Source organism: Podarcis melisellensis (genome assembly GCF_964234715.1).
Source record: "Podarcis melisellensis genome assembly, chromosome: 2".
NCBI lineage: Eukaryota > Metazoa > Chordata > Lepidosauria > Squamata > Lacertidae > Podarcis > Podarcis melisellensis.
In genome coordinates this window covers 57,109,261-57,122,366 of record NC_138529.1, presented here as the reverse complement: position 1 = coordinate 57,122,366, position 13,106 = coordinate 57,109,261, and the positions used below count along the sequence as shown (strand labels likewise).

Below are 13,106 nucleotides of genomic sequence, written 5' to 3'. Positions count from 1 at the left end.
CATACACAAATTTGTGTTTACCAACAATTGCCCCCACATTTTCAAGTCCCACTTGCCAAAAATTATGGCCAGAAACATATTTGGTGTCCCCTCACTGCCATTTAAACAAATGCTGAAGTTTTCACACTGCTGAATTTTGCACCATGTATAATTGTGCTGAACTCACATCCCCATAAATTACTCTGTCAAGGAGGGAAATTTGTACCAAAGAGAACTGGCAGAAAGAATATGCAATTGATTTCTCTGCTTCTTATGCAAGTACAAGTCAATATTATTCAGACACAAATCCTTAATTATATGCCCGATTTCATCTATTCTATTCTTCTGTTTCAATTACTACTGCAAATGGTAAGCTCTCAATATTTTGAGGCACCAGGCATTTCCCTAGAGCAAAATAAATGTTAAAAAGTGCTTCTACAGTCACAGGTGTCTCTGCTCACCCATGAAGCGCTCTGGGTGAATTTAAGTCAGTCACTTACTCAGCCTAAGTACCTAAGGCTATAATAATAAAATGGGGAAATATATTTTTTCCCATTCTGAGCTCAGTGGAGGAAAGGCGAGATACAAACGAGTTCAATTTTGAGGAATTCTTACCTTTAAACATAATCTACCATGCATTGTGTAATAGCAATAGGTTCCTAGTGTTTCTTATTTCATTATACTATATCTCTGCATTGCTCAAAATGTGCCTTAACTTTATCCCTTAATATTATTCAGTACTGATGAGCCTGCAACTAACATACAGGCTCCCTGCCAACTTAAATAAGTTTGCCAGTTGTACCTCTGGATTCAAGGCTGTGAGTTTTACCTCTGAGTAAACAAACATGCACCAGGCCACTAATATGTTGCATTGGTGAAAATTCCCTGCTTCTTCCTACAGAAGGGGTGACTGCAGGGCTGACTGATACATGTATGTTCACTGCTTACTACATTTAGCATCTGTTGTTCACACTAATGTGTGGAAAGAACCCACTACAAAAAAAATTATTTTCAGTTATACTGGCTATTTTCTAAGCACCTGCATTTATTCTGATTTGTTTCAAGAGAGATGATATGAAGGTGAATCGAGCAACTGTTATTCTATATTTTTCCAGTGTAAAATTATTGAAGGGGGGGGTGTTGAGCAGGCTCGTTGCACAAGATCAATGTTAACTGTGCAACATGAATTTACAGATACAGTTTGTGGCTGTATCCTACTCAAAAGTAGTGACAGTCTGGAAGTGCCCCAAGCGATGCAGCCTAACTGTCATTAAGGTGGTTATGGTAAACCTGTGTCTGAGCTGCACAAATTCAGGCAGGAGGTGGACTTGAACTCATTGGACATGAACACAGAAAAGGAAACGTCAGTGTGCCAAGACTTCTAAACCTGCTGTTCTCCCTGACCTGCATTCCTTCGCGTGAATCCCCCTCCCAAATCTTAAATGGCACAATCCAGACACTGGGTTTTGCACCTCAGTGAGCATCTGGTAGGAAACGTTACCAAACACAGGAGACCTATTTGAATGCACTTTCTCTCCAAAGGAAGGCTCGTGCTTTCCGAATCCCAATCGTGAGAAGAGCAAAAGTTGGTGCAAGCCTCCCTGGCTGGGTCGGAAAGTGGGGCGCGGGAAAGCCCGAGGGATCACTCTAGATGGAATCCCACTATGAATGAATGCACGGGCGGATATAAACCAAAAGGTCCCCGGGACCCACTTTGCGCGGGAGGGGAGGCCGAGAAGTCGGGGGGGGGGTGAAGAAACGAAACCCAACGCCGCCCAAGTGACGCTGCTGCCCGGGCGAGGAGAGTCCCTCCGAGGTCCCCTTCCCTTCTTCGCCGCCCTGCCTCTCACCATAGCGGAGCACTCCCTTCTGCCGCTGCCTCGTCCTGCCGCGGACGTCAGCCCCGCTCGCAGCCACCACAGGCCGGCCCAGGCGCCGCCTCGCATGGCTCCGGCGTGGCTTCTCCGCCCGCCCACCTGCCGCCTCCCACGGGGAAGCGCATGCGCCGCCCACTCCCCTCTCCCCGGCTGAGAGGCGCGATGGAAGGCAAACCTCCTGCGCGAGAGGCCGTCGCTCTCCCCGCCCACTTTACTTTCATTATGCCCTGCAGCCTTTCTCAAACTGTGCGTCCTCAGATGTTGTTGAACTACAACTCCCATCACCCCTAGCTAGCAAGGTCAGAGCTGAGGGATGATGGGAGTTGTAGTCCAACATCATCTGGAGACCCACAGGTTGAGAACCGCTGCAAACGCATCTAGCCCCTTGGCCTTCTTCTGCACTGCTGCTACCCCAGCCTGAGTCAGCCTCCATGGGGGGAGGGGGGTCGCTTGGAGACCGCCTGGCCTGAGCTCTCACAGCATAACAATTTTTAGAAGAGCAAAGGGGTTGGGGTGAAATCTTCTGCCAGAGGTTCGAGCCACCGGCCGTGTCCTTTGTGAGGCGCAGAAAACAGCCACCTGGTGTTTTCCCACAACAGCTGCCACCTTTCTCAGCACCTGACTCTGTCCCTACTGCCTAGGGCTTCTTGAAAGGAAAACAGACTTTCTTATTGTACTTGCCCATCTTCATTACCCTCCGCAGACAACTCACAAGTTTACCTGACCACAGAGAAGGAAGTCTGCTGCCACTGCAGGATTGCAGGGCAATAGCTACGCCACAAATGCATGGCTAACTCTTCCACCTGCACATTTGAAGGATGCAAAGGATCTAGCAACTTGTACACCCAACTCCCAGCTTGATGAATTCACCTGAACTTCAACCAATGTGGACAGAAGACAGCGACCACAGCCATCTCCAGAGCTGAATGTAACCTACAGTTGCTTCGTTAGGTATTTCTTGGTTTCTGGTGCCTTGTGTGATTAAAGCATTTTAGTATTCTACACTGAAAACCATGCAAAGACCACCACTGAAGATGCCCAAAAGGATATTTGGATGTTAATGGATTTATTATGATACAGAAATCTCTAAAATGCCATAGAACTTTGGTGCTGCTGTAGTACAGAATGTGGAATGCAGCTAGCTTCATTGGATTGTATTGGCTACCCTTAAAAAGTCATACTAATTTATATAACACATGAAAATAAGAACAGTAACATGAACAAGTATAGATACACCCTTTCAAGGTTATCTAAGTTCACAATAGTGCTTAAATTACATTAACATTGCAAAACATGGAATATGGGGTGAAAAGTATGTTTATTATCATGTATGTGTATTCCTCCCATTCGTGTTTTCTGACCCTTTAGAACGCTAAAACATATATTCCCAGTTCAGCCGTAAATAAATGTCAAGTTTGTGTATCAGTAGTCAGTGCAACCTTACTAAAAGCTCTGACATGTTAGCAGCAGAACTGCCATCCAAATACTGTGATCATAGCACCACATGTGTGACAGCATCAAATTGACAAGAGAGCCAATTCTTACAAATTCCCTACTTTCATTTTTTTTAATGCGTGTAGGGAAAACATGGGAGTCAATTGTTGCAGCTCCAAATCTAGCATAGTTAAAATGACCATCTGGAGTGGCTCAGGAAACTTTCTAAAAGCTGCATCTTACACCTATACCTGATCTTTTCCAATTAGAACTGTCTGCATCTGCAACAGTTTTCACAGATGCATAGCATCCTTGTTTTTTAAATAGAAAGCAGCAATCCATTTGCATTACTAGAGATCACCAGATGTCCCCCAAAAGACACCACACAGTTCCTAAAATTTAAGCATATCAGATAGGTATAGATATTTTTGTCATTCCCTCATAACAACTTTATGAACAATTTCCAGCTGTGCATTTTCATATTTGTATCACAAGGAATTTCTGCTGAGTGATGTATGATTAACAATACAGGGTCCTGCCTAACAAGAAATCACAAAGAGTCGATCCACCATTTAATTTAATGTTGTTTAGCTTGTTCTGAAAACAAAGTTCTCAGTTCACATATCATTCCTGATGTTCCTGATCTTGACCAGGTATTAACCACCGGATGCTCTCTGTCCGGACCGTGGCATACATGATAAAGCTGATGAGGAACAATAAAGAAAATAAAAGAAGCCAGTCTATGCCTCTGGTCAGTGTGCTAGGCAGGGGACCATCCTGATCTTCCTCAGTTACCACCACATCAGACTTGGGCTCTATTCCTGAAAAAAGTATTCATTATTAGTGTGGTGCAAGATTGAACAGAATTAACATTGTGTATATATATTTGCACAAAACACCTATAATTTTAAATTTAGGACTAAGCAATTTAAACTACCAGCTGCTAGAACATCATCAGAGCTCTGTAATTTTTGAATTATAGCCTTCTGGTGCATTAAATAAATAGGTATTTCTAACTGTAACATAAAATATGACTCTCTCAAATTTAAGTATTTTAGTGTCATTTGGAAACAGCTCTAATTCCACCTCTCCCTGAAAATGTACCAGTACGAAAGCTTACAACTCCTATTTTAATAACAGCTTCTTAATTAGCCAACTACAGTTTCAGTTGTATGTTCTTCAGCTTCCCAGGGGGAAAGCAACAGAAACTCAACTGACAAGTTCCCTTTTATGCCCAGATAAAGATCTGTAAACACACCGGTAGAGGGAAAAGTTTATTGTTTTCTCTCATGAGTCAGTGGTGCCCAGAGCTTGCTTAGGTAAGTCTATTTCTATCTTCATTTTCTTTATTATTCGCTGCAGCATGTAAGGAAGAAATCAAAGTGGATCCCAACTTACTATCCCATCTTCTGTAGAACACATAAGACATTGGGTTTCCTCCACTGCTAACATAGGTAATAATAATAATAATAATAATAATAATAATAATAATAATAATAATAATAATAATAATTTATTATTTATACCCCGCCCATCTGGCTGAGTTTCCCCAGCCACTCTGGGCGGCTCCCAATCAGTGTTAAAAACAGTACAGCATTACATATTAAAAACTTCCCTGAACAGGGCTGCCTTAAGATGTTTTCTGAATGTCAGGTAATTCTTTATCTCTTTGACATCTGATGGGAGGGCGTTCCACAGGGCGGGCGCCACTACCGAGAAGGCCCTCTGTCTGGTTCCCTGTAGCCTCACTTCTCGCAATGAGGGAACCGCCAGAAGGCTCTCGGCGCTGGATCTCAGTGTCCGGGCTGAACGATGGGGGTGGAGACGCTCCTTCAGGTATACAGGACCGAGGCCGTTTAGGGCTTTAAAGGTCAGCACCAACACTTTGAATCGTGCTCGGAAACGTACTGGGAGCCAGTGCAGATCTCTCAGAACCGGTGTTATGTGGTCCCGGCGGCCACTCCCAGTCACCAGTCTAGCTGCCGCATTCTGGATTAATTGCAGTTTCCGGGTCACCTTCAAAGGTAGCCCCACGTAGAGCGCGTTGCAGTAGTCCAAGCGTGAGATAACTAGAGCATGCACCACTCTGGCGAGACAGTCCGCGGGGAGGTAGGGTCTTAGCCTGCGTACCAGGTGGAGCTGGTAGACAGCTGCCCTGGACACAGAGTTAACCTGCGCCTCCATAGACAGCTGTGAGTCCAAAATGACTCCCAGGCTGCGCACCTGGTCCTTCAGGGGCACAGTTACCCCATTCAGGACCAGGGAATCCTCCACACCTGCCCGCCTCCTGTCCCCCAAAAACAGTACTTCTGTCTTGTCAGGATTCAACCTCAATCTGTTAGCCGCCATCATAGGTACATAGGTAGGAAGAGATAACTGTTGAAACAGTTACCCTTCTCCTCTTGCATTCTCCCCATGTATCACCTACATTCTCCAGGTGATACCTATCATATTCCCAACTCTTGCTACCACACAAGAGCTGAAGGATTCTTAATCCACCTTACCAAATAGGACAGGATTTGGCTGTAATAGCATACTCAGGTGCTGAGTTGATGGCTACTCAGAGCTACTGAGAAAGAAAAGGGAGAGATTGGAATGCTTGGGGGTCCTCCAATAATTGGAAAAAAGAGTGGAAAATGGGAGAGGGCTGGAGAGAGAGAACGGAACAGAATGTCCCCTGAAACAAGGTATGGCCGGCTTGCTGTAACACCAAAGAGAAGCACTCCAGATCACATTTTATTGCAGGTCCCACATGCACATTTTTACTCAGAAGCATCCCTACTGTGCTCAATAGTCCTTAGTCCCAAATCAATTTGTATCTGGGACATGGAGCCTTATTCTGTATTGCCCCAAAATTTCACACCTTGATTAAGGCTGAAATATTTCCCAAAACTTTTAACTCAATGTTCCTGGAGATCATACAATAAACATCTTAAAACTAGCTGTAGGTGGGAGTTGGAATCACAAACAGGGAGATTACTGTTGGATTTGGTTCCTCCCTTCAGGCTTCCCATAGGCATCTGGTTGGCCACTGTAAAACAAGGATGCTGGACTAGATGGGCCTTTGGACTTATCCAGCAAGGCATGTGGCTATCAGACTACGGAATCTGTTAAATGTCTTGGTTACATCCTGTTTGGACTACTGTAACAAACTCCATATGGATCTACCTTTGAAAAGTGTTCAGAAGCTTCATCTGGCCCAGAATGCTGCAACCAGACTGCTGACTGGTGCTGGTTCCAGGGAGCATGTTACCCCATTGTTAAAACAACTTTACTAGCTACTAGTTTGTTCCCAGTCACAATTCAAAGTGATGGCTATAAAGCCCTATATGGCTTGAGCTCAGGCTACCCGAAATATCCCTGTATGAACCTGCCTGAATTCTGAGACCCTTGGGTCAGTACCTCCTGTTGGTCCCATCAACATCAGAAGCATGACTGGTGGTAACATGAGTGTTTTCTGAGACTCTTCCCAAATTGCGGAATCCCCTCCTAAGAGAGATTAGATTGGCTTCCTGTTCAGATCTTCCTGTTCAAACAAACCTTTGGAAACTAAGGTACAGAAGATGCTGATCACTTGGCTGCTGTCAGGACAAATTGTATTTTAATTGTTGGTTTTAAATACGCTGAAATGCATTTTAATTATTGTTGTCAATGAGTTTCTTTTTATTATTCTGTATTATATAACTGATGTTTTTAAATGTTGTAAACTGCCTTGAATCCCAACTTGGGAGGAATGTGGAATATAAATATATTAAATAAATGAGTAAATAAATCCTACCTGTCTGATTAAAAATGAAAGATTTCAGTGTTTCCAGGGTTCGATCTGTATGGTTAAATCTTGCCATTGGCTTAGCTCCTTGGAAAAGAAGGATGTTGGGAACAGCCACAGTTCCAAACCTGGTTGATAAACTGTGAAGACATAAGATAACAAATAAAGAATTAGCTTTGCTAAATATGTCTTGCATTTAGGTAAAGGTAAAGGTACCCCTGCCCGTACGGGCCAGTCTTGACAGACTCTGGGGTTGTGTGCCCATCTCACTCAAGAGGCCAGGGGCCAGCGCTGTCCGAAGACACTTCCGGGTCACATGGCCAGTGTGACATCGCTGCTCTGGCGAGCCAGAGCTGCACACGGAAACGCCGTTTACCTTCCCGCTGGTAAGCGGTCCCTATTTATCTACTTGCACCCGGAGGTGCTTTCGAACTGCTAGGTTGGCAGGCGCTGGGACCGAGCAGCAGGAGCGCACCCCGCAGCAGGGATTCGAACCGCCGACCTTTCGATCGGCAAGTCCTAGGCGCTGAGGCTTTAACCCACAGCGCCACCTGTGTCCCCTAGTCTTGCATTTAACCCCGTGATAAAATAACTGAGCGTTTTTCAGTACAAAATTGGAACCATAGCTAATTTCAGCAGAAGAAATATATTCATTTGGTCACAACACACTTTAGACTCAAACGGGTGCTCTAGAAAATTGATAGTATTGTTAATCAATTGCCTCCCACATATGGCCAAAGGCAATGTACAAAGTATAATAAAAACAGCTAAAAACAGTTGAAAACAGAAGTTGAGTTTAAAAACAAGACAAAGTAGACAACCTTAGCAGAGACGTATTCATCCAGCTGGGAAACTTTGTGGGAGCAAAAATGTCTTCAGTTGTTTCTGCTAAGTGCTGATAATGGGCACGTGGATTAGTGTGAACTGGGCAGAATGTATGCAATTAAAACAGCCTAAATTTTGGAAAATAAATTTATAGACAAAGTATCATTCAATTAAAATGCACTTTTCAAGAAAAAGTCTTCTTCTGCACATTTCCTTAACCCTGTTTTAAAAAACATGAAGATGGTACAGTAGTCCTGAAAGGAGAGGGATATAAAAGTTACCTGCTGTGCTGAGAGGCATCCAATGCCAAGAAATGAAGAGTTGGGAATGCTCGGGGCAAAGAATTAAAATGAGGAGCCAGATTGGCAGAGAAACGGCACCAAGGAGTATAAAACAGGACTAAGGTACAATCACTGCCATTTGGATTTAAGAACTCCATTAAATCCTGAAAGAGAAGGAGAAAGGTGACTTTTTAAAGTCATAATGGGAACTTATTTAACCTAGTATTGCTCATGTTAATTATCCTGATCTCAACAAGGCGGTGAAGTACTTCTACATGCAAGGTGAACTTGGTCAATTCAGGTTAAAAAAACTTATTACCTGCCCAACAGTTTTTAAATGACTTAGGGAGCTTTTAACTTACATTGCAACCATGAAGTTCAGGAGATATTTTGACATTCACCTACTTACCACCATCAGCAGAGACACAACCCACAACCTCATCCCAGACATAGGCCAAATTTGGCCGGCCAGGTTAATTTGGAGGACCCACACCTGCTCACCCATACACCCACCCTCCACCCAATGTCATACTGGATAGAGTGGGGCTTCCAAAGGAGCAACCAACAGCTTAAAGCAACCTCCTGGTTATTTCTTTACTGGAGCAAGGCATATTTCTTTGCTGGAGTAAGGCATCAGCTGATAAGCAATAGGAACGCACCTTGCTCAAGGAGGAAGAAGCAGTTTCCATGAAATAGAAATTGCCTCTCCCTCCTAGGACTGCTCTTTGAAGCAGCCCCCATAGTCCCTTTCAACTTCCAAAATCAGAAGTTGAAAGGAGCAGTGTGTGGCAGTTTGCAGAGAGTCCAGTATGGCTATGCACAACTTTTCCCACACCCACCTGCCAAATTTGGCCTACTAGAGGGTAGGGAGATAACTATCTGTCCTGCCAGCCAGAAAAAGTGAGGTGGTCTAAAGTGAGATGTAAGGGAAGTAGTATAAGATGCAGCCTTCAGGCTTGAGAAAAACAAATACAGAATATACATAGAATCCATCCTTTTTCTTCCTGAATAATTTTATTCAAGCAAGTTATGCCATCCACATTTATACAAAGATAAGTAGAAGACAAATGAAAAAAACTCTTAAATTAAAATAATTTAAATATATATAAAAATCAGTTAGAGTGCTTTCCACTTACTTGTGAAATATTCAAGATTTGTAATGTGAAGTTTGTTATCCCTGTAATGTTTCTTTCCTCACAATTCACTTTTGGGGTTTTCATACCATCTGTGCTATTAGAGTCCTCTCCTGATGAAGGATGCACTGCTTCCAGAACTACAGGTGAATCTATGACTTGCTCTTGTATAGGAGACCCAGGTTGAGATAAAAATGAAACAATACCCTGCGTACTGCATTCACCATCAACGGCTGCATCACAGGTGCCGGTGTCATGCTCCAAGACATGTCTCTCCTTGGACTCACCTGGAACAACTGACAGAACTACAGGCTCAGCTGCAGGTATGCTGCTACCCATCATAGCATCAGCTATCTCTGCAGTCCTGTACTGTACCGATTCTTTAGGCCCATCGCTGCTTGCAGGTACAGAACTGCTTTTCACAGCGAATGGTACAGCAGTTTCACTTAACTTTTCAGATGGCGCGTCAGTGGTTTCTTCCATTTCAGCTACTGCTACAAAAAATGCAAGAACATATAACATCTTTAGTGCTGAACAATAGGAGTACATCTATCTTTATTCAACGCAACAACGCAGCAGTGGGTGGAACTTACGATCCAATGTGTGAAGTGAGGGGGCTCAAAGAAAGCAAACCGTTCAAGTGAGGCTCACACACTGTAGCAACCGCTGCCACCCTCACCTCACCATAAATACCAGCGTGGCATGAAATATTCAGTATTGTTGACCAAAGCCCAGTGTCATTTTTTATGAAGTCTTTCTTTGTACTGTAGAAAATAGACCCCATCCAAGATATGTACAGAAAAGAAAAATACAGCAAAAAAATAGAATCTTGCCACCCAAGAATGCAAGTTCAACTTTGGCTACCACTCTACATATTCTACTACAGCAGGGGTGGGCAACTTCAGAATTGTATGGTCTGCTTCCCCCAACCCCAAATCCCCTAGGACCTGCAAGCACATTTCAAGCTTATAAACAAGAGTACACAACACTAGATATTTCACTTAGGCATCTGCTCCCGAGCATGCATGCAGCCTAGCTAAAGTAGCGCTTGGTTTGCTGGATCAAATGAAGTCGCACGTAGGCCCGCAAGTTTCCCAAGCGCAATACTACATTTTATCTTCTGCCCTATCTTGTTTGATCTCCAGAGAGAGAACAGGAGACTGAGGAGTTGCTTCCTACTTCTCCAAAGCATTTAAAAAAGAAGCAGCAGCAGCAAGGGGTGGCGACGCTAGCCTAGCTGGCTCGCCCCCCATTCCCCACAGGTGCACGAAGGAGGCGCGCCGCCTGTCCTCAGCATCTCCGCTCAACCGCCCCTTCCCCCGGCGGTGCTACCATAGCAACCGAGCCCTCCTCACCTGCAAGAAGACTTGCGAGCAGCCAGGCCAGCCAGAGGCCCCGCCCCCGCCCGCGCGAGGACAAGACCATCATCCTCGCAAGGGAGGGGGGAGCTGGGAGAGGGGGGCAAGAAAAAGACCCGGCGGATCAACCGGAAAACAAGGTCCCGTCCAACAACAGCCGCTTCCGCTCTCCACTCTCTTCCGTTTCCGGGGCACCACGAAAACAAACAAACTCTATGGAGCCTGAACAATCCTTTTGTCCGCTGGCGGACCGGATGTCCTGACTGTTTCTCTCGAGGTCCCGACTGTGCCTCGTTCGGCGGCAGGCGGCAGTGCAGAAACCCGAGACCTTGCCCTTGTCATGATTTGCCAGCACTGTATCTGTCTACCCCGTTTTCTAACTGTTGCGCAAGAAGAAATAAAGTGCCTGTTATTATTATCGCCCTATTGCAGATTGGGATGGCTGGGGAAACCCAGCCGGATGGGCGGAGTATTATTATTATTATTATTATTATTATTATTATTATTATTATTAGTTCAATTTATCTGCCACCAACTTACGAGGATGGGAAGAGAGTTCGACTGAGGCAGAGACCTCTGTGACAATCCTGGCCTTGGTACTTTTGTCTCCCCAGCACAGATCTAAACTAAGGAGAGCTCAGATAAAAGTCGGGATTTTCCTTCTCTGTGGCAATCCCCATAGAGATCCCCGATGCGGCTGCCATTTTTACCGTGGGAGGAGCCTTTGTCATTATCGATTTGCCTGTGGCTGCCACCTTGGGTCTGTCCGGAAACGGAATCCAAACCAGACGAGGGGCCGTCTAAAAGGGACTTCTCGAAACCGGGCGTCTCCCCGATACATGAGGCAGCCTGAAAGGAAAAGGAGGCGTAGAACTGCGCAGCTTTGGGTGCATGGGAAATGCAGCCTGTAGCGGTCGCTATAGGGCTGCTAAATGCATAGGAAGGAAAAAGAACAATACCCACTGCCGACGCCAAGCAATAACAATGAATTTACGATAGTTGGCGCAAATTGAAAGTATTTAAAGCATTAAACCAAAATCGATTCCGCAGCACTCTGCATCCCGAGGCGGCAACATTGTTTACAACCCGCAGAATACTTTGCCCAGCCTCCAGGCGAGTATTCTGCTGCAGAGGCAATTATTTATTTACGGTAATATAGTCCTGCCTTCTACTGATTCGACGGAAGCTGATGTTAGTTTGATCTAGCTTGAACGCCTCCCCCTAATTAAGACACAGCAATAGCATCTTCATACAGTTTGGGGCTCTGTAAATGGGTTGCAGTGTTGTAGAAGAGTAGAAGTTCCTAAAGTTGGGTTCATTACAGCAGCAGCAGCAAAACAAACAAAACACCTGCTGTAAGATTCAATTTCTGCACCCAGACAGCAGCAGTAAACATTTCGGATATTGAGTGTGCTGGCTGGCAAAGGTAACGTGGTCTACTTCTAAAACATACCACTGCAATAATGCAGATGTTTCGGAAAGTGATAAAGCAGAAGAAATTATGACCAGTGGTTACCTAACACAGCTTATGCCTTTAGGTAAGCAAGTAGAGCGCTTTAGTAGAGATGTTAAATATGAACTTTTTACATGCAAAATATGTACCCTTTCAGTGAACTAGGAGCTTTGTCTCTTAGAAGAGACACTAAGCATACACACCATACATTTAAATCACATTTAGCACACACTGCCTCCCCCCAAAAAATCCCTGGGAACTATAGTATACTCCTCAAAGAGCTAGCATTCCCAGCACTCTTAACAAACTAAAGTTCCCAGAATTCTTTGAGTGAAATAATCTGCTTTAAATTTATGGCTATTTTGGTGCTTTGACAATATTTCCTGTCCTCAGTATTATTATGAAAGAAAAATAACTTCTAAGAAATACTGTTGTGATAATATTAAGGAACCCAATTTATTTGGTTATTTCTACCACACATTATACTGGCTAGGATCTGACCAACATTGGCCACACTTAACCTGTAAAATGCTCGGTTATTCCAACATGGAGCTAGCAGAACCGATATGATTCTAATATTTGAAGCTGCTGTAGTCTTCACGTGTAAGCAATGTTCTAGAGTGACATGACTAAAGGACCCCTAGATTATCCCAAAGATTCACCCACTGTCTTCTGCTGATATCTATGCTAATTAGCCTTTATTCTAATTATATTACGGCATTGGCCCAAATATAAGCTGCACCTTTAAAATTCAAGGGAGGGGGGAGAGAGAGAAAAGACAATACCCGAATATAAGCCGCTCCCTTAAAATTCCGCTGGCACTCACACCTGTTCCATTTTACCGTATGTGTTTCAGCAGTGATATTGTAAAAGCCAGTTTTTGTAAGGTCACAAATTTAAGCCACACTTTAACTGTTCACGGTCGGAATTTGGGAAAGAAGTGAGGCTTATATTCAGGCCAATACGGTACATAGAAATAACTTCCAATGGAAGCCAG

General features: G+C 44.2%; 2 protein-coding genes across 4 annotated transcripts in view; both read right to left on the bottom strand.

Moving 5' to 3' along the window:
• Positions 1-1,983, bottom strand: part of PCBD2 (pterin-4 alpha-carbinolamine dehydratase 2) — a 31,998-nt gene extending 30,015 nt beyond the window's left edge. The window contains exon 1 of the mRNA XM_081894591.1: positions 1,830-1,983. Coding sequence (XP_081750717.1) covers positions 1,830-1,925 — 96 coding nt within the window. The 5' untranslated portion in view covers positions 1,926-1,983. The remainder of the gene's footprint in view (positions 1-1,829) is intronic.
• Positions 1,984-3,849: 1,866 nt separating this feature from the next.
• Positions 3,850-11,640, bottom strand: TXNDC15 (thioredoxin domain containing 15). Of its 3 annotated transcripts, none has more exons than XM_081894353.1 (6): positions 11,367-11,504; positions 10,654-11,036; positions 9,302-9,789; positions 8,166-8,329; positions 7,069-7,199; positions 3,850-4,111 (listed from the first exon to the last, which is right to left on the bottom strand). In XM_081894353.1, the coding sequence occupies exons 2-6, from the start codon at positions 10,724-10,726 to the stop codon at positions 3,915-3,917; spliced, it is 1,053 nt and encodes a 350-aa protein (XP_081750479.1). In that variant the 5' UTR covers positions 10,727-11,036; positions 11,367-11,504; the 3' UTR covers positions 3,850-3,914. The 3 variants fall into 3 exon arrangements, with proteins under 3 accessions (XP_081750479.1, XP_081750478.1, XP_081750480.1); XM_081894352.1 differs by having other exon boundaries at positions 9,302-9,792; positions 11,367-11,502; XM_081894354.1 differs by lacking the exon at positions 10,654-11,036 and having other exon boundaries at positions 9,302-9,792; positions 11,367-11,640.
• Between the last annotated feature and the right edge of the window lie 1,466 nt (positions 11,641-13,106).